This window comes from Thamnophis sirtalis, unplaced genomic scaffold (assembly GCF_051295495.1).
Source record: "Thamnophis sirtalis isolate CommonGarterSnake01/CBP01778 unplaced genomic scaffold, rThaSir2_p1.2 scaffold_2, whole genome shotgun sequence".
Classification (NCBI taxonomy): Eukaryota; Metazoa; Chordata; class Lepidosauria; order Squamata; family Natricidae; genus Thamnophis; species Thamnophis sirtalis.
The window spans coordinates 46,190,546-46,215,119 of NW_028261382.1; the positions used below are offsets into that span (position 1 = coordinate 46,190,546).

The window sequence follows — 24,574 nt, forward strand, 5'->3', positions numbered from 1 at the left end:
TTGGACCTTCAACTTGGGTGTCCTCCAAGCCCACCCGGGGTAAAGCCTGGGTGGGCTTTACCCTAAGCAGTGCAGCTGGAGAGCAACATCTGGGGAGGGCTGGGCTGGCCTCGATGGCAGGGCTCAGTCAGGCATCCGTTACCCCACCCCCCTCTGCCCCCCAACTAGAAATGCTAGATGGGTCCTTGACATCTCCTGCCAAGCAAATGTCTATGGAGATTCTCAACCACCCAGGTCCTAGTTGTCCCAAAGGTGCTTTTCTAAAAAGCAACTTGACTTTTTTTCCTTGAAAACACTTTGCTTCTCATCCAAGAAGCTTTTCAAGTTCTGGCTGAATGGTGGGGAATGAAATGCAAATTCTTCCACCATTCCACTAGAATAGAAGCAGCTTCCTGGATGAAAAGCGAAAGGTTTTCAAGGGGGGGAAAGCAAAAGAGCCAAGGAAGCACTTGCCTTCTGGAAAAGCCCTCGTGGGGCTCCTCCCAAGCAGGGGCTGAGCTCTGGGCTTCTCTGACCTCCTAACCGGGGTGGGGTGGGGTCTCCTTGGTCCTCCGCAGAGCTACATCACAGTGGACGAGCTTCGCCGGGAGCTGCCCCCCGAGCAGGCCGAGTACTGCATCACCCGGATGACCAAGTACAGCGGAGCCGATACCGTCTCGGGCGCCTTGGACTATGTCTCCTTCTCCAGCGCCCTGTATGGGGAGAGCGACCTGTGATTCCCTCCCCTCACCACAAAAGGCATGTGGGAGCAGAATGACCCCCTCCCTCCCAGGGAGCTAACACAATTCGAGTCCTGTGCCCAGGGCGCACGGCATAGCAGCCCCTTCCCCACATGCCCCCACCCCCATGTTGGGCAAAAGGTAACGAGAACCTCCCTCTCTCCACCCATGAGCCACAAGGGGAGGGGGGGGTCTTTCTCAGAAAACCGTCTCTGTCCTGTCCTGCTGCCGTCTCTCTTCTTTGCTCCTGAGCTAGTCAGCCCTCCTCCCCCCAGGCTGTGCTCTGCCCTGCCTCCCCCAGACGCTTCTGGGTTTCTCAGCCCCCAGGCGATGTCCTGGAAGCTGTCTAGATGATCACCGGGGATGCCCCGAGGGGTTCCCAAGGAAGCAGGGCAGGGCCGGCATGGAACAGATGCTGTACCAATAAAACACCACACTCTGGAGGCCCATCTGTGGTCGGGGTCTTTCTTCTTGGGAGGCCAACGGGGTGGGATGCTACGCCAAGGTCCCGTAAGCTTAAAGGCCCGGCCGCTCAGCCAAGAGGGAACTCCCGTGGACACAAGGATGCTTAGAATGGGAATGGAAGGGATGGAATTCCATCTGTGGAGACTAATCCAGGAGAGGAGCAACCGGGAACTCAGGAGAAACTTCCCGACAGTGAGAACAATTAATTAACAGTTAAGTAGAAGGGCTTCCCTCCAGAGGTTCTGGATGCTCCATCACTGGAGGTTTTTAAGAAGAGATTGGACAGCCATTTGTCTGCAATGGAATAGGGTCTCCTGCCTGAGCAGGGGGTTGGACTAGAAGACCTCCGAGGTCCCTTCCAGCTCTATTATTCTATGTTCTGTGAGTATGGCTAATCTAGAGAAAAGGACTAGGGTGGCATAACAGTATTTGAGGAGCTGCCCCAAAGAAGAGGTGGGGGGGGGTGTCAACTTATTTTCCAAGGCACCAGAAGGCAGGACAAGAAGCAATGGGTGGAAACTAATCAAGGAGAGAAGCAATCTAGAACAAAGGAGGAATTTCCTAAAAGTTAAAACAATTAACCAGTGGAACGGCTTGCCTCCAGAAGTTGTGGGTGCTCCAACGCTGGAGGATTTTAAGAAGAGGCTGGACAGCGCTTCATCCAGGATGGCATAGGGTTCCCTGCCTGAGCAGGGGGGTGGACTAGAAAACCTCCAAGGTCCCTTCCAGCTGTTATTCTGGAAGCCAGCCCTCTCCCTTCTGCCCACGTATCCCGAGATGCCCCGTGGTTCCCTTCTGACTTTCTAATGCGGCCCGTGGTTGATGCCCCTCAAATAACAGCTGCTTGCAGAAAAAGATAATTCTCTGCCTTGACAAGATATCCCCTCCGGCTCCTTGAGCAGTTAAGACTAGTGAGCAAAGATGGAGTTAGACTACTCTCCCTCAAGCGATCTCGCTTTGGCTGCTGAGAATCCACTGGCGGGCTCTCCTTCTCATGGCCTCAGAGCTCCGAGAAATCTAGCCGAGGGAAGAGACCCAAAGGACGGACAGGCAGCGTTTGGATCTCACTTACAGTCCGTCCCCCCCACCACCACCACCCGAGTCCATTCAACCAACCAAGGCACCTCCTTAAAGTACTTTATTCATAAAAAATAGAACTCTTCAGGGCCTGGAGGAAAAGGGCCCGGGGATCTCTAGAAAAAGGGGTGGTGGGCTCAGGGTGGAGATGCGTGAGAGTGCCACCGCGACTACCCATCAATGGCAAACGGGGTTGACGTGAGGAGCCTCTCTGGGAAGAGGGGAGCTCCTGCCCTTCCTTCCCAGCTGCGGAGCAGAACGGTCCCTGGGAACCAATTTGGACACAGAGCACAGCGCCCGGAGAGGGTGGGCGGAGGGTGAGGGTGTGTTCGCAGCGGAGGCGCCATGGGGCTGTCAGGAGCACCAGGAAGAGCTGGTGAGGCCATCCGCGGGAGAGGTCAGTCTGGAGAGGGAGCAGATGGGCAGGTGTCCGAAGAAAGCCGGGTCCGTCATGGGGAGGAGGAGGAGGAAGAAGAGGACCACGCCTAGCAGGTAAAAGAAGACCACCAGGAAACACTGCGAGTGCTCCAGGGCTGCGCCCACCGCAGGGAATCCAACGTAGTTGCAGAAGGAGTGGCAGAGAACCGGCCCAATGAGGTGTCCTGCGTGGAGAGAGAGGGCGACGGTGAAAAGAAGGATCCCGCCCCTTCCGAGGAGCAGGGAGAAAAACAAGCTTTCATTTCCTCGGTGGAAAAGCCACCACCCAACGATGTCGGGTGGGCCGATAACACCTTCAGTCAAGCCAATGAAGAATTTGAACTGGGAGGCGGGCGAGAAAAACAAGTTCAATTTTGCAAAGGAAAAAAAAAACACCCAGGATCGGCACGACAGGGCTATCTTAAACCACCCGCTTTGTCTTAATCCCGGATTAGCCGTGATAGTAAGGGAGAGGAGCTCAGAATCGGAGTTTGAACAGGGTTATTGGCAGAAAAGAGGGCTCTAGGCCTCAATTTTAAGATTTAAAACCCCACATCGTTCTCAGCTACAACCCAGCCCTTCGAGGGGGGACTTCCAGAGATTCACCTGGCAGGTAACAGTAGAGGAAATGGGCAGGTAATCAACAGTTGAGGAAACTTGCCTTTTGCATGCAAATGAGCAACTGAGAGGAAGAGAACTCCGGGAAGGAAGGAAATCCCAGCTCCCAACCCTTCACCAACCTGTTCGGATGAAGAGGAATGCGGTGTAGGCTCCGAAGATGGCGGTGTAGGAGAACTGGAACACTGCAAGGGAAGGGAGCAGGTGGTTAGGAAAGATTGTGTGGTGTGTGTGTGTGTTGGGCGCAATTTAAAAAGGGGATCCTTCTGTGCATCCCCCACGGGAGCAACTTCAGGCCACTTTCAAGCAAGGATATTCAGTGTTTCTCAATCTTGGCAACTTTAAGGTGCCTGGACTTCAACTCCCAGAATCCCCTGGCCTTCTGGGAGTTGAAGTCCAGACACCTTAAAGTCATTAAGATACATAATTTAAAAAGTAGGAAAAAGGAAGATCTTCCGAATTTTCTCTCCACTTGCAAAGAAATCCTTCGCCTCCATTTCTCTCACCTCTTTTGTCTTTAGGATTTGTGTTGCCTTCGGAGTAATGCACGGAGCAACTCAGCTACACAATGAGACACTAGTCCAAGGGCTGTCAAACAGAGCTGGGGTTTTTTGGGGTTCGCTCAAGGTATAAAAACAAGCCACCAGGCCAAAGTTCCTACAATACCCGGAGCTACGAATATATATATAGATATATTAGGATACTCTCATTCCCCACAAATACCCTGAGCTACATTAAAATTAAATTCGGAGTAAATCGGTTTGGCCCTTTGCAAAGAGCCGTCAGAGTTCTGGACCGGTGGGAAAACAGCCAATTCAAGATCACCTTTTTTTCTTCAAATGGTTTAGCAATATGTCGTTCAACTTTGGAAAAGCTTTGGCCACGATTGGGGTGTTTTTATTGGGCGCTTCCAACCCAACCCTCCCTTGCCTTGATCCCTCTTAGCGACGGCCCTGCCAAGACGGAGCCCCACCTGCCGATAGGAAAATACTGGCTCTGCTTCCTTGGCGAAACCGCAGCTGCTCGATGACATGATGGAAATGAGCTGCAAGAGGAAAAATGATTTCACACGGAAAGAAAAACCGAAGTAAAACATATACAGGCAGTCCTCGACTTACAACCGTTCATTTAGCGATCGTTCAAAGTTACAACAGCATTGGAAAAAAGTGACTTACGACTCTTTCAACGTTACGACCTTTGCAGGTCATGTGACCAAAATTCAGACGCAGAGCAACTGGTTCGTTCTTACGACCGTCGCTGCGTGCCAGGGACATGTGATTCCCCTTTGCAACCTTCTGACAAGCTGAGTCAATAGGGAAGCCGGGTTCACGTAACAACCGGTTTACTGATTTATCAACTGTGGTGATTCACTTAACAACCGAGGCCAGAAAGGTCGTACAATGGGGCAAAACTCACTTTAAGAAATGTCTCAACAACAACAGAAATGTTGGGCTCAATTGTGGTCGTTAAGTCGAGGACAAAATAGGGGCCTTACATTCTCTCCCGGGCTTTATAAGTCGTCCTCTACTTACAATCATTTGTTTAGTGACCAATGATCGAGTTGACTTACTATGAAAAAAGGGACTTAAACCACGTCCCCACGATCAACATTTGGATCTCGGCAACCTGCACGTATTCACAATAATTGCAGTGTCCAGTGTCCCATCGCCATTTGTGACCTTCCCAGCAGGCCCCCCAAGGTCAATGAGGGGCAGGGGGGGGGAGCCGGATTTGCTTACCAACCGCACGATTCACTTAGCAACTACTGTGATTTCCGTAACGGTGGCAAAACAAGGTTGCAAAATCAGGAAAGACTCACTTAACTGTTAACAACTGTTGACATCCTGGCTTCGGATTAAAATTAAGTCTAATTTGAGCCAATCTTGACACTCGCTGACTTCCACCCATGGAGTGGTTGCCTTGGCAACCGCATGGATGGGGATGCTAATTCTTCTGGATCGTTTGTTTGTTTTTTAAGCTATCCAGCTAAGCCTCCAGATTTGCAGCTTTCTGGAAGTCTCTCATTCAATGTCTAAGCCCCCGGCCACGGCATGCCAGAAACCTGGCCGCACAAGCAAGCGAAGCCCCCCATCCATGGGATGCAAGCAGCACGCAAAACCACACTCCCTCCGGTCCTGGAAAAATCTTTCTCCGTGGAACCTGTCCCTGGTGCTCACAAGGTTGGAGGCCGTCGGTCCAACCAGCATGATTTTACTTTAGCTTTATTTCAATTTGATTTTAATAACCCCAAGGAGGAAAGCAAGGAGGTGGAAAGCAAAGGCTACCCTTAAGGAAGGACTCCAAGCAGGAGGCCCATTTGGATAGATGATAGATAGATAGATAGATAGATAGGTAGGTAGGTAGGTAGGTAGGTAGGTAGGTAGGTAGGTAGGTAGGTAGGTAGGTAGGTAGGTAGGTAGGTAGATAGATAGATAGATAGATAGAGAGAGATAGATAGATAGATAGATAGATAAGATTAGATAGACAGACAGACAGGATAGATAGATAGATAGATAGACAGACAGACAGACAGACAGACAGAAAGATAATAGAAAGAAAAAAAGAGAAAGAAAGAAAGAAAGAAAGATTAAGGAAGGAAGGAAGGAAGGAAGAGGAAGGAAGGAGAGGACAGGCAGATTTGATGGAGATCATAGATAGATAGATAGATAGATAGATAGATAGATAGATAGATAGATAGATAGATAGATAAACAGATAGATGATAGCTAGCTACATAGATGATGATAGATGATAGATAGATGGTTAGATGGATGGATGGATGGATGGATGGATAGATAGATAGATAGATAGATAGATAAGATAGATAGATAAACAGATAGATGATAGCTAGCTACATAGATGATGATAGATGATAGATAGATGGTTAGATGGATGGATGGATGGATAGATAGATAGATAGATAGATAGATAGATAGATAGATAGATAGATAGATAGATAAGATAGATAGATATTTCCTGAAAATAAGACCTCTCCGAGATAATAAGCCCAATTGGGCTTTTGAGCGCATGCGCTCAAATAAGCCCTCCCCAAAAATAAGCCCTCCCCTAAAATATTGCAACACAGTCAAGTGCTTATTTTATACATACATACATACTATATATTTTATATAATATTTAGATAAATAGATAGTTTATTGCAGATATTTCACAGCCCAACTAGGTAACTTTACCAGTGCTCCTAGAGGGCAAACTCCAATTCTTTCTAGCACTGATGAGGTTACCTAGTTGGGTTGTGAAAGGTCTTGAGCTCGGAGAGCACCAAGGACTCCACAATTCATACGTTATCCTACTGCAAGCCTTTCCCTGCTCGCGTTCTGGAACATGGGGGCTTAGTAACGATGGCAGCCACTTGGAGGAAGAGCCAGCCTTCTCGGGGAAGGCTCCTCCTCTAATGATGCCCCCCCGGCCCCAAAGCACGCAGCCACCTCCAGACAAAAGGAGCAAAAGCCAGCAGCTGGCTTGGGGCTGATTCTCCTCTCACTGAAGACACAGAACTTTGAAGGGAGATGAGTGGCAAATACATCTAATCAATCCATCAAAAACTCACCGACTCCAAAGAAGAGCGGGCAGGTGACGATGGCCAGTCCAACTCCTGTGCAGGGCACCAACATGGGCACCATGCAGGCTCGGAAGACCAGCTCTTCGGTGAAGGGCGCGATGACCTGGTTGCGCAGCCAGCGCATGTCAGTGAGGCAGAGGACCCAAAACCTGGGGTCTGGGGGTGGGGAGGGGATAGAAGCAGTGTTACTGACGCCCCCAAAACACACACAGGCCTTGATTTCTAGGGGGGGGGGTGGCAATGTGACTGGTCAAAGTTACAGCACTTGTGCCCCTTGTTCACATTTATGATGGTTGCGGCATCCTCACGACCACATGATCAAAATTTGGGCGCTTGGCAACTGACTCCTATTTATGACGGTTGCAGTGCCCCGGGGTCACGTGATCGCCGTTTGCGACTTTCCCATCCAGCACCGTCAATGTGGGAAGCTGGATTCGTTTAACAACCATGTGATTCCTTTTAACAACTGCAGTGTTTCGCTTGGTTGTAAAAGTGGGCCCAAGACATTCCACCGGCGTCTTGCTTAGCCACCCAAATTCTGGTCCCAACTGTGCTCATAACTCGAGGGCTACTTGTAAGGAGACCAGCATTTCTCAACCTTGGCCCCTTTAAGGAGGAGGGGACTTCAACTCCCAGAATTCCCCCAGCCAGCCATGGAAGTTGAAGTCCACCCCTCCTCTTAAAGGAGCCACAGCTGAGAAACTCTGACATAGACAGAGGGAACTAGCTTCACCCCCACACACCAAAACACAAAGCATACATCGCCCACCCGAACAAAATACACCCCCCCAATAATTCATCCCCCCCCCCGTTAGTGAAATAATATTTTCTATTATCTTAACGCAAAGCCCATCAGCAGATTCTTACCAAAGGCCACTCTTAAGCCATCTACCATGTCCCACGGACAGTCCATAGACAGCTGGATGAGGGGGCCGAGAAAGAGGATCTGGGAAGACAGGAGTTCACATTCACCGGGATGTTATAGAAAACCCACCTATTTTAGAAATATTAAAAAGAACTTATTGCCCCCACCCCAGTAGCCTTCTGTGAAATAGCATCCAGCTATCAGAAAAGTCGGCAGTTCTGCGGTTTGAATCCCTAGCGCCGCGTAACGGAGCGAGCTCCCGTGACTTGTCCCAGCTTCTGCCAACCTAGCCGTTCGAAAGCAGGTAAAAAGTGCGAGTAGAAAAATAGGAACCACCTTTGGTGGGAAGGTAATAACAGCGTTCCGTGGGCCTTCGGCATTGAGTCATGCCGGCCACATGACCACGGAGGCGTCTTCGGACAGCGCTGGCTCTTCGGCTTTGAAACGGAGATGAGCACCGCCCCCTAGAGTCGGGAACGACTAGCACAGATGTGCGAGGGGAACCTTTCCCCTTTTGCCATCTATGGACAGGCAGCCCTTGTGAAAACCGAGTCACTAGCTAGTTGTCAAAAAAGTATCACCAACATGTCACCCCAAGGTTATAAGGCGAGCCAGCCTTACCACTGTCAACAGCAGAGGCAGCAGAGTTGCTGGCAAGATGCCCTCCAGCCGGAACCCCATCAAGGTGAGCAGGGATGCATCTGGCTGAGCAGAAGAGGAGATACCTTCATCATCATCATCATCATCATCACCCTCAAGCACCATCTCCACTGACTCACCCATAAGCAGACAACAAGGGCAGCAAAGGAAAATGGCATCTCGCCTCTTACTAGCGTGGCTTTAGACTTAAAATTAAATTGCAGAGGTGGCGCAGTGGTTAAATGCAGCACTGCAGGCTACTTCAGCTGACTGCAGTTCTGCAGTTCGGCTGTTCAAATCTCACCGGCTCAGGGTTGACTCAGCCTTCCATCCTTCCGAGGTGGGTAAAATGAGGACCCGGATTGTTGTTGGGGGCAATATGCTGACTCTGTAAACCGCTTAGAGAGGGCTGAAAGCCCTATGAAGCGGTATATGTCTAACTGCTAGTGCTATTGCTATTGCAGGTTTTATCCTGCTGCGAATTCAGCCACTGTAGAGGTTGCAAAAGGAGATATTTTTTTATCTTGTCTACCTGCCCCGAAGTCACCCAGTCAGCTTCACACCTAAGATTGGACTAGAACTCACCGACACCTAGTAAATGGCCCAAAGTCACCCAGCTGGCTTTCATGGCTAAGGCGGAACTAGAACTCGCCATCTCCTGGTGATTGGTCCAAAGTCACCTAGTAGGCTATCATAGCCAAGGCGACACCAGAACTCACTGACACCTAGTGATTGGCCCAAAGTCACCTAGTAGGCTGTCATGGCCAAGGCGACACTAGAACTCACCGTCTCCTGGTGATTGGCCCAAAGTCACCCAGCCGGCTTTCATGGCCAAGGCGACACTAGAACTCACTGTCTCCCGGTTTTTAGCCTGATGCCTTAACCACTAGATCAAATCGGATCGAGGCAATGTCTGTAAAGGTACCATCTTAGACTCCATGGAAACAAACATTATTTATTTATTAAATTTAAATGTGAGATGCCACGATGATTCCACACCAAGTCCCATCATCCCCAATTGAATTGATGTGCCGTGCAGGGCCCAAAGCCTTTCCTTCTCTCTTTTATTTCAACCCACGAGCAGGAAGGCCTCGCCTATCACTTCAACCGGGGCTACATTGACGACAATGCATTTAAACTGGTGACTGAATCAGCCCATTTTCCGCCTTCCTACCACGTACTGAGGGAGGGATGAGCCAATGGATAAACCACTCTACACACACACACCGAACAACCGCCACCAAGCTAACTGCGCGTTAGGAGTGCTGCGAAGCACGGATATTTTTGCCAGGTTATAATTATCTTGATTAAGTACGCTGCAGTGAAGGCAGGCATCAAACACTTCAGAATGACTCAAGCCAGGGATGGAAGCTGCCAAGAGTGGGTGAACGCCACCCATTCTGGAGATGGCCCAAACCTTCTCCTAGGAAACGGGTGACTTGGGGCAGTTTTGCGCCTCTAAAGAAACTTGTTCTAACCTAGGGTTCCCCAAAAAGCCCGAGGCAGGGTCTTGGTCCCGACAAAACCCTTTTTATTAAACGAATGTGAATTCCTCTCATTCCCATTCAGCTAAGGCCTGGCAAACAGTCTTTCAAAGGAGTATTTATGACCACAGACCTTATCTAGCTTGGAAAGCTGCCATGTGAATATTTCCCAAATAGCAATAGCAGTTAGACTTATATACCGCTTCATAGGGCTTTCAGCCCTCTCTAAGCGGTTTACAGAGTCAGCATATCGCCCCCACAGTCTGGGTCCTCATTTCACCCACCTTGGAAGGGTGGAAGGCTGAGTCAACCTTGAGCCGGTGAGATTTGAACCGCTGAACTGCAGATAACAGTTAGCAGTACTGCACCCTAACCACTGTGTCACCTCGGCTCTGTATGAGGTGTTGTGCAAGGAAAGACTCTGGGAACAGAGTCTCTGAGATTCACAGACAGATCTTCACACTCCTGAAATGAATCTAACGACCGAACGAACGAATTGTTTCCTGCAAAAGCCCACTCCTCTTTTAGTCCTATGGGAGGGGCCATTCACCTTCCACCTGTGACGAGTTGACCCTTGTTTCTGGCTGTTCTTTTCTTCTGACAGCTCTGCGCATGCGCACACTGGAAAGAGACTCCAGCTGTTCTTCTGCCTCACTGATGTCTGACTCTGAAGGCAGCTGATAACTGTCAGATGGCCCTGGCCCCCTCTCTGCCTCCGACACAGAGCCCTCCTCAGAGCCTTCCCCAGGCTCCAGGACTGGCCCAGGTTCCTCCCCAACCTCCTCACTGTCTGAGTCTACCACCAGCTCTGCTGGTGGGCTACAACAAAACTTTAAGACTGCCCTGCCAAGCCAGGATGACCGCAAGGCAAGGGGACGCTGGTCAGATCTTAACAGTCTGGCAAAATGGCACCACAGAGAGATCACTGCTTGGCTTGAACCCTTGCGGATTGCAGCAATCAGCCCTGATGGCAGAGAATCTATCTTGGTTTACCTGCACAGAAATTTCCCCAGCCTTTCCTAGGCCCAAACTGCTCAGGCTGGTCTTTTAAGGCCCTAAATTTGGAGACCGTGAGTTCTAGTCCCGCCTTAGGCATCAAAGCCAGTTGGGTGACTTTGAGCCAATCACCAGGAGACGGTGAGTTCTAGTCCCACCTTATGCAAGAGAACTAGCTGGATGACTGTGGGCCAATCACCAAGAGACGGTGTGTTCTAGTCCCGCCTTAGGCATCAAAACCAGCTGGGTGACTTTGGGCCAATCACCAGGAGACGGTGAGTTCTAGTCCCACCTTATGCAAGAGAACTAGCTGGATGACTGTGGGCCAATCACCAAGAGACGGTGAGTTCTAGTCCCGCCTTAGGCATCAAAACCAGCTGGGTGACTTTGGGCCAATCACCAGGAGACAGTGAGTTCTAGTCCCACCTTATGCAAGAGAACTAGCTGGATGACTGTGGGCCAATCACTAGGAGATGGTGAGTTCTAGTCCCGCTTTAGGAATAAAAGCTGACTGAGTGACTTTCAACCAGTCCCTCTTCTCTCTCTCCCAGCCCAACCCACCTCAGAGGGTGACGTTGTGGGGAAAATAGGAGAGCATGCTGGATATATTCACCACCTTATTTATTCAAACAAAGGAGGGATACAAGCAGATAAATAAACTGTGTAAGCCCCTAATTTGTCTATTAAAAATTATTACATTTAATTAAAATTTACGTATTACATTTATTTATTAAATCTCACTATCCAAGCAATTCGCAATATACTTTGAAGCAGCTCTTTTTCCCACCCCAATCTACCTGCATGCCAATATATTAGCCAGTTGATCTTTTTCATCCAATATTGCTTCCGTGATGGGATCAATTTATTTCTGCCAGGCTGTTCCCTGATATAAAACACTTCTCCCACACTAAACTGAGAGGATATCTATCAAGAAAGCTGCATCGCAAACTTTGGCTGCAGCCCCGGGAGCTCTCCAAAAGTTACCACCGAATTTTATTTCTTTTCTTTTAATGCAACATAAGATGGAAACCGTCATAATACGTGCATCATAAGCAAAAGGGGTTTGAAGTTTACATTCAGTCAAACGTTAAGTTTTTCTGTTGGATATTTTGCAGGCTGTACCCAAATATATCCAGCAAAAGGAAGATTTGTCTAACTTAACCACGGCTGGGTATATATCCCTGCTTCAAAATCCGGGGGGGGGGGGGAAGTAACTCTTCAATCCAGGATTTCAAAACTTTTGCAAGCATTTGGGCTTCTCACTTCCACTTTCCACCTGCTGTTCACATTCGCTGTTTGGATTCACTTTGATTTAAACAACAACAAAAGTCGCTTCTAAAGAAATAAACCAAACGCCGGAAATCTCCAGGTAATGTCGGCCAGACCTGGAGAGGCAGGGAGTCCTCACCTTAATGCCCGTCACCTCTTTCCAGACCCAGATGAAGAGGGGCGAGAAGGTGGAGACCACCAGGACGCTGGTGAAGCGGCGCTTAATGACCGCGGGGTGGTCCCTAAAAAGGAGGAAAAGCCAAGTCTGAAAAAGTCCCCCCAAAATCAGGAAGAGAAAGGGGGGGGATATTATGCAGTGCAGACTAAAGCTGATCTGTTAATTCACAAGACCCCGTTGACCCGGAGAAAGGAAGAAAAAAACCCGGGTTAACTTCAGCCTCGGGTGGGTTTCCCCGTCGCAGAGAAGCTCAAGGCAACAAGCCCAAGAACAAGCGGCCCCTTCCCCAATTTCTGCAAAGGGGCTTCAATAGACAATTCCACCCCCACCTCCCCAGCACAACCTGGCGCGTTTCCAGGAGGGGAAAGACCCCCAGCCTCTTGCAGGGGATCCAAGCCAGGCTGGGGGTGGGGGGCTGCAGCTCTCCCACCCAGCCCAGCCCCTCCCCAGCTTTCCCGCTCTCCCCCGGCCTCACCTGGGCAGGTGGCTCTTCCAGACGTAGAGGCTGCCCACGTAGGAGCAGGCCAGGCCGAGGCAGGAGAAGAGCGAGGCCCAGCAGAGCCCCGGCCCGGCGCCCCCCGACCCTTCCTCGCCCTCCGCCGACATCGGGGCGATGCAAGAGGAGCGCAGCTCAGCCCGGCCGCCCAGGCGAGGCAGGCAGGCGGGCAGGGCCGCGTGGGGAGCCTCCGCCTCCCAAGCGCGGAAGAGGAAGCCGGGCAGCCGAGGGGAGGGAAGCGGCGGGCCGGGCTGCCCTGCTGCGGGGATTGCGGCAGAGAGACCCCGGCCCGGGCCAGGCGGGCATCCCGCCCCCTGCCAGCGATTCCCGCCAGCCCAGGCGACCCCCGCCTCCTCCTCCTCCTCGGCCCGCCTCCCTTCGGCTCAGCCGGGGTCGGCACGTTGCTGGGACGCCCCCGGCTGGCTCCGCCGTTACGCAACCCGCCAACGCCGCTTCTCGCCTTGAGCTTCCAAAAGCATTGGGAGAAAGGTCCCGCTGCGGCGCCTGGCACCGCTAGGGGGCGGCAGATGCCTGCCTCGGCGCACCTTTGGGGAAGCTAAGTAGGGTCGGGTCCGGTTTAGGAGCGGAGGGGCATCAGGAAAGCACCTTCCTCCATAGCGATAACCTTTAGACTTCTATCCCGCTTCACAGTGTCTTTCCAGCCCTCTCTAAGCGGTTTCCAGAGTCAGCCTTTTGCCCCCAACAATCTGGGTCCTCATTTTACCCACCTCGGAAGGACGGAAGGCTGAGTCAACCTTGAGCTGGTCAGGATTGAACTGTTGGCAGTGTGCAGAGTTAGCCTGGGGTACTAATCACTGGGAAGGAAGGAAGGAAGGAAGGAAGGAAGGAAGGAAGGAAGGAAGGAAGGAAGGAAGGAAGGAAGGAAGGAAGGAAGGAAGGAAGGAAGGAAGGACTAACAATAGCCCGTCTAAGGGAATATATCCTGCTTCACGGTGCTTTCCAGCCCTCTGTAAGCGGTTTACCAAGTCAGCCTCTTCCCCCCCCCCCCAACAATCTGGGTCCTCATTTGACCCACCTCGGAAGGACGGAAGGCTGAGTCGACCTTGAGCCTGGCGAGATTCGAACTGCCAAATTGCAGGCAGCCGGCAGGCAGCAGAAGGAGCCTGCATACTGCACTTTCACCACTGCACCACCTCAACTTAATGTGGTTTGTTTAGTGATCGTCCGAAGTTACAAGGGCAGTGACAAAATTTGACTTAGGACCAATTTTCACACTTACGACTGTTGCCACATCCCCATGCACACGTGATTTACATTCGGATGGTCGATCACTGACTGGTATTTATGACGGTCGCAGTGTCCCAGGGTCACGTGATTCCCGTTTTGCCACCTTCTGACAAGCAAAGAGGGTTTCGATTCCCAGAATCCCCCAGCCAGCCTGCTTTAAGAGGGGTGGACTTCAACTCCCAGGATTCCTGAGGCCGCATGAGAGTTGACGTCCACTCTCATCTTAAAACGTGTTGATAGGGGAATTCTGGGAGTTGAAGTCCACCCTTCTTCAAGTGCCCGAGGTTGAGAAATACGGCTCTAGGGAAAGCATTGTGCTCATTCTTTAGTAGAAGGGAACCAAGAGACGGTTAACAACTTTCTTTTTCATTTATTGCCTTGTCCGAGACGCTCCAAAGCACCCGGGAATTCCATGAACGGAACAGGAATGGCCGTTTCAGGAAGTCCACTTGGCCATGTTGAGGACCTCCTGAGCCCAAAAGTCCTCCTCCTGCAAGACACAGAAAGTCCAAAGGGAAAGCAGCTTTGAATTATGTTAAAGCAAAGTCATCTGTCAGGCTAAGCCCGTCCCAATTTAATAGAATATAAGAGTTGGAAGGGATCTTGGAGGTCTTCTAGTCCAACCCCCTGCTCAAGCAGGAGACCCTATATCATTTCAGACAAACGGTCGCCCAATCTCTTCCGAAAAACCTCCAGGGTTTTAAACTTCTGGAGGCAAGTCATTCCACTGATTGTTCTCACGGACAAAAAGTTTCTCCTTAGTTCCAATTTGCTTCTCTTCTTCATTAGTTTCTTGTCTGGTGCTCTGGTCCAGGTGCTTTGGAAAATAGGTTGACCCCCCCACTCCTCCTCTCTGGGGCAGCCCCTCAAATATTGGAAGATGCTCTCCTGTCTCCCCTGGTCCTTCTCTTCCCTAGACTAGCCAGGCCCAGTTCCTGCAACCGTTCATCGTGTGTTTTAGCCTCCAGTCCAGTGGTGGGTTCCAGATCCCGTTCCGCGAGCCTCCGTGACGCTCCAGCTGCTCGGGGGAGCATCGCACAGGCGCTGTACGTGCCGTGCGCGGAAGCACCGAAGACTTTAAAGACAGGTAAGGAGGGCGGGCAGGCGGGTGGGGTCTTTTGGAGCAGCATACCAGAGCGGTACCCTGTGCTCCGGGCAGGCTCCGGTATGCCTGTACCGGGGTGTGCCACCTGCAACCCACCACTGCTCCTGTCCCCTCAGATAAGACAGACAGACAGACAGACAGACAGATGTGTGTGTTTGTGTGTGTGTGAGAGAGAGAGAAAGAGAGAGAGATGATATATGATAGATAGATAGATGACAGAGAGAGAGAGAGAGAGATGAGGTATGATAGAGATAGAGAAATGACAGAAATAGATAGATAGATAGATAGATAGATAGATAGATAGATAGATAGATAGATAGATAGATAGATAGATGATAGATAGATAGATAGATGATAGAGAGATAGATAGAGAGATAGATATAGATAGAGGATAGGTATGTAGGTAGGTATGTATGTATGTAGGTAGGTAGGTAGGTAGATAGACAGATAGACCCCCCTCTTTTCTGTGGCAGCCCCTCAAATATTGGAAGACTGCTATCATGTCACCCCTGGTTCTTCTTTTCATTAAACAATTCCTGCAACCGTTCTTCATGTTTTAGCCTCCAGTCCCCTAATCCTTTTTGTTGCTCTTTTCTGCACTCTTTCTAGAGTCTCAACGTCTTTTTCATATCATGGCAACCAAAACTAGATGCAATATTCCAACACTTTAAGAACTTCCAGAATTTCCCAGACAGCATGTTTTAAGATGGGTAAACTTCAACTCCCAGGATTCCTAGTCCATCCTCCTGCTCAATCCCCTTTCTATAAGTATAGTCAATGGTGGGGAGGAAGCTGGATTCACATAACAACTGCAGTGATTTGCTTAACAACCATGGCAAAAAATGGTCATAAATTTGGGCACGAGTCACTTTAAAAACCACCTTCCTGAGCCATAGAAATTTCTGGTTTCCATTGTACTTATAGGTTGAGGATTGCCTGTATACAATACCCAAGGATCAGAATCATAAATGAAAATTAAGCAAACCACATCATGATTTAGAGGGGATGCGGTGGCTCAGTGGCTAAGAGGCTGAGCTTGTTGATCAGAAAGGTCGGCAGTTCGGCGGTTCAAATCCCTAGCGCCGTGTAACGGAGTGAGCTCCTTGTCCCAGCTTCTGCCAACTTAGCAGTTCGAAAGCTCGTAAAAAATGAAAGTAGAAAAATAGGAACCACCTTTGGTGGGAAGGGAACAGCGTTCCGTGTGCCTTCGGCGTTGAGTCATGCCGGCCACTTGATCTCGGAGACGTCATCGGACAGCGCTGGCTCTTCGGCTTTGAAATGGGGATGAGCACCACCCCTTAGAGTCGGGAATGACTAGCACCTATGTGCGAGGTTACCTTATCATGATTTAATGTACGTGAATCTGGAAACCCTGTTAATTAATTCATTCAATTTTTTTTTACAAACCTGACACATATTTTTGCTCCTGGCAACTCCGGTGACGCCATCATTTCCTTGACTTTTGTCTTGGGAAATATCCCTCTCACTCTTAGAAGACGACGAAAAGGAAGAGGTTGAAGTGGCTTCTGGTCTCGTTGGGAGGCTTCCTTTGCGTTCCTTGTTCTTGGCTTCACCGGAGACGTTAAGGTCTTCTGAATCCTCCTCCAGGGGAATCCTCCCGTCTGCTGGTTTTCTCTTCTTTATCGGGTTTATTTCATCAGACTCTGAGTTATCAAACCAAAATCCTACAGGACACAAACACATGTGAAATCGCACATTGAAAAATGCAGTAACATATACAGCACCACATGCATGTACAGGCATGACGCACAGATCCAAACTGCAAATTACGTCAGTTCGGCTAATTATGGCTAGTCCTTGACTTACGACAGTTCATTTAGCCACTGTTCGAAGTTACCAAGGCACTGAAAAAAGTGATACGGTCATTTTTCACATTTCACGATCATTGAGGCATCCCCATGGTCACGAGATCAAAATTCAGATGCTTGGCAACTGACTCATATTTATGACGGTTGCCATGTCCCAGGGTGGAGTGATCCCCTTTTGCGACCTTTTGACAAGCAAAGTCAACGGGGAAGCCAGCTTCACTCAATCGCCGGGCGACTAGCTTAATAACTGCAGGAATTCATTTAACAGCTATGGCAAGAAAGGGTTTGAAATGGGGCAAAACTCGCTTAACGAAGGTCTCGCTTAGCCACAGAAATGTTGGGGTCCGTTGTGGTTGTAAGTCGAGGACTACCTGTATATCAGGTGGCTGTAGGTAACCTAAGACTTTGCTGCTGGAAAGTCTTCTTTCTGTTTACTTTTTACTTTTGTGAGGCTCAACTTCCTTGCTGAAGGAGATGCACCTGTTTCCAAGTGACATTCAGAGCCTGGGAAACGAATTTTTTTCTTGCTTCTGTTTGTTTTAGAATGTTTACTTTTACTCCCTGGCTTAACTTTTTCCGTGTTTTGATTTGGATGCATTTGACTGCTGGGATAGATCATTGGAGGACAGAATTTAACCGGTAAAGAGAATGGTTGCGTTTTTTCTAACTACCGTAGAGAATTTCACATTTGTACCGTGAGCTGATAGCTGTTCTGACTGAGGCTTCCCAAGAGAGTGAAACAAACTCCTTGTCCCGACAAAAACCTCTTTTATTAATTTGCTGCGAATTCTGCTCTTTCCCATCGAGCAAAGTCTTTCAAGGGAGGATTTACAGTCACAGACCTAATCTGGCTTGGAGAGCGGCGAGGCCGACATCTGCAAAACTCTCAGAGTGTCACGAACCAATGAAGCGAACTAATGGTCTCCTGCAAACTCCACTCCCCTTTCGCTCCTCTTTTATTTCCCCTGGGAGGGGACATTCATCGTCCACCTGTGGCCCTCCCAAGTCGACCCCTGTTCTTTAGCTCTTCCCTCCGTGTCTGGCAACTCTGCGCATGCGCACACTGGGAACAGGCTCCAGCTGCTCTTCTGCCCCACTGATGTCTGACTCCGAAGGCAGCTGATAACCGCCAGACGGCCCTGGCCCCCTCTCTGCCTCCGACACAGAGCCCTCCTCAGAGCCTTCCCCAGACTCCAGGACTGGCCCATGTTCCTCCCCAACCTCCTCACTGTCCGAGTCTGCTATCAGCCGAGCTGGCCACTGGCAGGCCACCACAAAAGCTAGTCGGCGAAATGCTTTCCTCTTTTCTTTCTGTGAACTGTGTACTTTATATTATACAGGTATTGCTCGACCTACGACCACAATTGATCCCAAAATTTATGTTGCTAAGTGAAACATTTGCTACATGAGTTTTGCCCCATTTTATATCCTTTCTTGCCACAGTTGTTAACTGAAACATTGCAGTTAAATTAGGAACAGCATAACTCTGGAATCGTGTGTTTTCTTAGTGGTGTACACAAAGACACACCTTCTCTCTTGCTGGTTCCATCCACTTGCTCCAATCCTGGACAACTAACCCAGCAGGACATTTTCTGATGAACGGAGGATGAGTCAGTTTTGGTAGTTGGTGGCCTTGTCTTACACTTTCTAGGCAGTGGCTGCAGAAAGAAAAGAAAGGACACAATTGACATCAACAATACACAAATCATATTTAAGGAAGAATTTAATGCTGGTAATTCTCCAGCCCGAGTAAAACTGTCATGGAAAGAGTTTGGAATGGTAAGAAATCACCCTTTCAATGAAGCTGATATTTGCGTTATATTATTTTTTAATAAGACAGAAAATGAAAACTAAACATGTTATTAACTCAGGGATCCGTTGTCACTGCAGAACACCCACCAATGCCGAGTGCAGATATTTCACGGGTAGGATTTCCTGGAAGAGATCTTAGCTGGATATTGGAATATAGGTAATCCTCAACTTACAACCGACCATTCAAAGTTACAACAGCCCTGAAAAAACTGACGTATCATTAGTTATGTGATTAAAATGTGGGTGCTTGGCAACCAGCATTTATTTACCATGACTGCAGCATCACCAAGTCATGTGATTGCCTTTTGTAATGGCCAATAAAGAATAGTAAAGAATTCCATCCATCTACCCATCCATCCATCTATCATCTTATCTATTTATCTAACAGGGACGCAGTGGCTCAGTGGCTAAGACGCCGAACTTGTCAATCAGAAAGGTCGGCAGTTTGGGTGTTTGAATCCTTAGCGCCACGTAACGGAGTGAGCTCCTGTTACTTGTCCAGCTTCTCCCAACATAGCCTTTCGAAAGCTCATAAAAATGCAAGTAGAAAAATAGGGAGCACCTTTGGTGGGAAGGGAACAGCGTTCCGTGCGTTTTCGGCATTGAGTCATGCCAGCCACATGACCATGGAGACGTCTTCGGACAGTGCTGGCTCTTTGGCTTTGAAACGGAGATGAGCACCACCCCTTAGAGTCAGGAACGACCAGCACATGTGTGTGATGGGAACCTTTACTTTTACCCTTTCTCTCTCTCTCTCTCTCTCTCTCTCTCTCTCTCTCTCTCTCTCTCTCTCTCTCTCTTTTGTGCCTTCCCAGCAGCCTCCCACAAGCAAAGTCAATGGGGGAAGCCAAATTCACTTAACAATTGCCTGATTCACTTAACAACTGCCATGAATGGCTTAACAACCATGGCAAAAAAAGGTAACAAAATCCGGCATGACTCACTTAACTGCCTTGTTTAACAACAGAAAGTCTTGGTCCCAATTGGTATCCTAAATTGAGGACTATTTTTGAGGCTTCTGTGTTGCCAGACTATCTGTAAGGATTCACAGGAATCAACTGAACCTTCGTTCCTTAACAGCGAGGACCGGAGTGGTGCCGAGGAAGAGTGAGGAAAACAGGAGGAAGGTAGGAAGTAGTTTAAGGTAATGTTTACCTTTTTGATCTCACAGGTGTTACTGGGCTTCCATTGCTTAAGAATGACTTTGTTAAAAGTCTCTCTGATGGTTTCCTGGAATTCTTGAGTGTCTGCGACCTGGAGAGAGAGTGAGAGATTCTCATAACACAGGGATGGGCAACTATGACCCCTTTCATGACCTGAGGACTTCAACTCCCAGACCTGAACCATGCTAGCTCGGGGATTCTGGAAGTTGAAGTCCACAGGTCATTAAGGGGACCATAGTTCTGTGGAACTTACATCATAACCAATTTTGTTGTATTTATTTTGTACAATGACAAAGACAATACTAAATACTTAACTGGTCAGTAGAGGGGTGTGTGCATAAGTGCACTAACATGCCTTTTGTCCCTGTCACTGTATTTTTATTCTTTTATTCTTTTTTTTTTTTGTTTGACAAATTTTAATCTTATCTATTTATCTATATATATACATGTGTGTGTGCGTGTGTGTGTGTGTGTGTGCTTAGCAACCAAAATGTTGGCTCAGAAACTCTGGCATTTGAAGCACGCAAGTCTTAAAGCTGTCAAGTTACAAGACCCTGGCACCCCTAACCCTTCAGAAAAAATACCCCAGGGGTGTTCAAACTTGACAGCTTTAAGACTTGTGGACTTCAACTCCCAGAATTCCTCCCCCAGTCATGTTGGCTCAGGAACTCTGGCATTGAAGTGTGCAAGTCTTAAAGCTGTCAAGTTACAAGACTCTTGCACCCCTAATCCTTTGGGGGGGGGAAAAAACCCAGGGGTGTTCAAACTTGACAGCTTTAAGACATTAAGGTTTAGATAGGACTCTTAGAGGTGGGCGGGGCGATTGGTGAGCCAGCCAATCAGTGAGTGGCCGGCGGGACAAGCGTGGTGCAGACGGGCAGGGGGAGGGAGCTGGAACCGGTTCTAAACAGCACAGTAGATTTGTGGAACCTCTTCTATAGAAGAGGTTAGAACTGGCAGGAACCCACCCCTGCTGTTGTGCCTTAAAACGGCTTCTACCGTACTGCCTTAAAATGGATTGTACTGTACAGCACTGTGGAGTCGCCATGGTAATGGCTTCACAGTACTCCCCAAGGCATCTCCCTCTGGTAAGGGGGAAAATCCAGCATTAGAAATTGCAGCGATGTTCATGAAAGGAGGGTTGGGACTTGGGTTAAATAAATACCCGTTTCTCACTCCTGTTTTAACACAATGCACGTGTACCTTTAATTCTCTATGGCATTACGGGTAATTCTTGACTTAGAACTACAATGGAGCCCCAAATTCCCGTTGCTAAGCAAGAGAGTGAATTTTGCCCCGTTTTACCACCTTTCTTGCCACAGCTGTTAAGTGAATCACTGCAGTTACTAAGTTAATAACGCAGTTGTTAAGTGAATCTGCCTCACGATTGGATTTGCTTGTCAGAGGTTTGCAAAAGGCGATCATATGACCCCGGGACGCTACAACCCTCATAAATATGAGTCAGTTGCCAAGCGCCTGAATTTTGATCACACGATCGTAGGGAGGCTGCAATGGTCGTTAAGTGTGAAAAACGATCCTAGGTCACTTTTCTCAGTGCCGTCGTGACTTTGAACGGTCACTGTGAACTGTTGGAAATCGAGGGTTACTTGTATTTCCGATGTAAGCGTGAGATAAGAGTTAAGGCTACACTTAAATTAGTAGTTTGGAAGTTGCTTAATTTAATGTCCTCACTCATTGCCGGGCATAGTCCATTTCCCGATCCTACACAACCTTTCTCAACCCAATTGTTAATTTAAAGAATGTCCTGGTCTTAACACATCTTGGCTGTACCTGCAAGGCTTGGAGACACTTGCGTCGGAAGTTGCCGTCGGTGCTGCTGGAGACGATTCTGGAAATGGCAGATGCCATGATGGGTAAAGAACGTGCCAGCTTCTGCTGCTCCTGTGGAGAACAAGGTGTCCTGCCTAGTGGTCACAGCCCATGGCAGCCTCAAAACAAACTATACCCGAATGTCTTCCGTCTATGGACGGTATAATTGTGCTACCGATTTTATTTCTTCATCGGATTTGGGAATTGCCCGTCTCCTTCACAGAAACAATCCGGGCAGGGCACGAATCGAATATTGAAAGGTAGAAACTGACAGGGATGGTGACATGTCTGACAAGTGCAGGTAACCAGGAGCCAAGGGGTTCAAATGAATACTGGCAGTCCTCGGGTTATGACCACAATGGAGCCTCAAATTTATGTTGCTAAGTGAAACATTTGTTAAGTGAGCTTTTACAGCCTTTCTGGCTCTGCTCGTCTGTGCTACTCTCTATTCTCTTCTTCTTCCTCTTCTCTTCTCTATATTTTATACAGTAGCCTGTTTCCCTGAAAATAAGACCTCCCCAGATAATAAGCCCAATCAGGCTTTTGTGCGCATGGGCTAAAATAAGCCCTCCCCGAAAATATTGCAAAACAGCAAAAGCCATGAGATGATCACGCTCGTCGCCTCCTGCACCTCAAAAATAATAAGGCCTCCCCGAAAATAAGGCCAAGCACTTATTTCAGGGGTCAAAAGAAAATAAGACCCTGTCTTATTTTCGGGGAAACACTGTATATTCCATTCTACTCTCCTTCCTTCTTGCCTCCTCCTCCTCATTCTACTCTATTTTATTCTATTCTATATTTATGTCTATGTTTTTGTCTATTTCTATCCTACTCTTTGGTAAGCTGTCCAGAGTCATTATGAGTGAATTGGGCAGCCATGTCAATTTTCTAAACAAACAAACAAACAAACAAATAAAATTCTTCCCTCTTTCTACTCCCAAGCCTTGCCCTCAACCATCCTGGCCTTTTGTCATGAGCTTCGCACCTGAAATACTCTGTAGTGTTGAAGCAGGACGCCATTCACCAGTTCTTGGGTAGACCTTTTCACTGCCTGCTCGCTGCAGAAGAGGATAGGCGAGAGATGGGACAGAACCAGTCGCCGGTTCCCTGCAGCACACAAAGAGAGGAGGGGGACAAAGGATGACATGCACAACTTTGTGTAAGGGGAATGAATGAGTGGGCATGTTTCTGGCCTGCAAATACTGGGGTGGGGGGGAATGGGAAGGCTAAACCTCTGGTCTCAGTGCCCAACCCAGATTGGATCTTGCAACAAAATTCCCTTCAGTTCTAGAGAATTACAAACTATTGGCTGAATTACGCCATGCAGTTTGTCTTTGCGAATTCACTCATGGTATAACTAAAATTCACTTGTGTTAGAACCAAGGAGGAATGTCCTGATAGTCAGAACAATTCATCATTGGAACAGCTTGCCACTAGAAATTGTGAATGCTCCAACACTGGAAATTTTAAAGAAGAGACTGGATAACCATTTGTCTGAAACGGTGTAGAGTTTCCTGCCTATGCAGGGGGTTGGACTAGAAGACCTCCAGGGTCCCTTCCAACTCTGTTATTCTATTCTATTCTATTCCTATTCATAGTCCTTGACTTACAACTGTTCATTTAGTGACCATTCGAAGTTACAATGTCACTGAAAAAAGTGACGTATGACCATTTTTTCACACTTACGACCGTTGCAGCATCCTCACAATCATGCGATCAAAATTCAGACACTTGGCAACTGATTCATACTGATGACGGTTTTAGTGTCCCAGGGGTCACGCGATCCCCTTTTGCGACCTTTTGACAAGCCAAGTCAATGGGGAACCCAGATTCCCTTAAGAGCCATGCTACTAACTTAACAGCTGCTGTGATTCACTTAACAAACTGTGGCAAGAAACTGTGGTAAAATGGGACAGAATTCACAATGTCTCTCTTGGCAACAGAAATTGTGGCCTCACTTGCGATTGTGAATCAAGGGCTACCTGTATTTTGGAAACCGTGATTTTTTACGGCTTAGCCACACTGTGAGCTCATTTAATAAACTGTAGTTAAAACCAACAATAATATCCTAATGCTCAAAGGTACACACTTAGACTTCCTTTGCTGTTTAAACTAAGCCATTCCCTGGGAGAAAAGCCAGATGATTCTCTGGCAATTGACTTCTTAGAGGCTTCAAGAATAGCTTCAAGAAGAAATGTCTTTAAAAACACATCTACGCTGCATTTGTATTTTTAGCGGAGGGGGTAATATGATCCTAAGCACAGATGGGAGGTTAAATGAAGTTATTCCGTTTCTCTCTCTGATTTTGCAGCGAGTTTTCTTAAATCCGGCTTCTCGCACTTTCATATATTCTTGATTAGCTACGGGGCCAAACACTTATTTTGTAGATGCCCTCTTGCCAGTCTCATAAACTCCTTGGATTCAACTGCTTAGTGCCCCACCCTCAACCCCCTGATCCAAGCAGATATATATGTGCGTGTGTGTGTCTATGTATTCACGCGTATCTATATTTATATATATATATATATACAGAAAGTGAAAATTGGCTTGTCCTGGAACGGATCGGTATAACCAAGGAAAAGGAAGAGCAGCAGCGTCTGTTCCTGAACCTCTGAATCCTGCTGGTGGCTGCTTTGAAGGTTAATTTGGATTTCAGGTCTTGCTGCATCTGAGAGACAAAATACATTGATTGAGTGATGGACACACTGCAATGCATCTTATGTCAGGCAAGGAAGATAATCAAGGAAGATTCAGTGATAATACCTAAGGAACTGGTGGTGTGTGT

The 24,574-nt window shown here is 48.3% G+C and overlaps 3 protein-coding genes across 3 annotated transcripts in view; 1 reads left to right on the plus strand and 2 right to left on the minus strand.

The window, feature by feature from the left end:
* The window catches only part of ACTN3 (actinin alpha 3), a 42,449-nt gene extending 41,281 nt beyond the window's left edge, over positions 1-1,168 (plus strand). Inside the window, exon 21 of the mRNA XM_087705305.1 lies at positions 558-1,168. Coding sequence (XP_087561431.1) covers positions 558-716 — 159 coding nt within the window. The 3' untranslated portion in view covers positions 717-1,168. The remainder of the gene's footprint in view (positions 1-557) is intronic.
* A 1,139-nt stretch (positions 1,169-2,307) lies between these two features.
* Positions 2,308-13,259, minus strand: RCE1 (Ras converting CAAX endopeptidase 1). The gene is made up of 8 exons (XM_087705306.1): positions 12,782-13,259; positions 12,268-12,370; positions 8,362-8,445; positions 7,743-7,821; positions 6,864-7,031; positions 4,270-4,341; positions 3,419-3,481; positions 2,308-2,863 (listed from the first exon to the last, which is right to left on the minus strand). Exons 1-8 carry the CDS (start codon positions 12,910-12,912, stop codon positions 2,616-2,618), a joined length of 948 nt encoding a protein of 315 aa, XP_087561432.1. The 5' UTR covers positions 12,913-13,259; the 3' UTR covers positions 2,308-2,615.
* Positions 13,260-14,400: 1,141 nt separating this feature from the next.
* Positions 14,401-24,574, minus strand: part of TOP6BL (TOP6B like initiator of meiotic double strand breaks) — a 28,084-nt gene continuing 17,910 nt past the window's right edge. The window contains exons 9-15 of the mRNA XM_087703448.1: positions 24,320-24,505; positions 22,775-22,896; positions 21,751-21,861; positions 19,952-20,050; positions 18,513-18,642; positions 16,563-16,840; positions 14,401-14,540 (exon numbers count right to left, since the gene is read on the minus strand). Of these exons, the coding sequence (XP_087559574.1) occupies positions 14,487-14,540; positions 16,563-16,840; positions 18,513-18,642; positions 19,952-20,050; positions 21,751-21,861; positions 22,775-22,896; positions 24,320-24,505 (980 nt within the window). The 3' untranslated portion in view covers positions 14,401-14,486. The remainder of the gene's footprint in view (positions 14,541-16,562; positions 16,841-18,512; positions 18,643-19,951; positions 20,051-21,750; positions 21,862-22,774; positions 22,897-24,319; positions 24,506-24,574) is intronic.

Coding starts and splice junctions, on each gene's coding strand:
- RCE1 (XM_087705306.1), bottom strand. CDS start 12,912: ATGTCGGCGGAGGGCGAGGAAGGGTCGGGGGGCGCCGGGCCGGGGCTC. Junction 12,371..12,781: donor TGGAAGAGCCACCTGCCCAG/GTGAGGCCGGGG, acceptor CCTCCTTTTTAG/GGACCACCCCGCGGTCATTA. Junction 7,822..8,361: donor TGCCTCTGCTGTTGACAGTG/GTAAGGCTGGCT, acceptor CTGTCTTCCCAG/ATCCTCTTTCTCGGCCCCCT.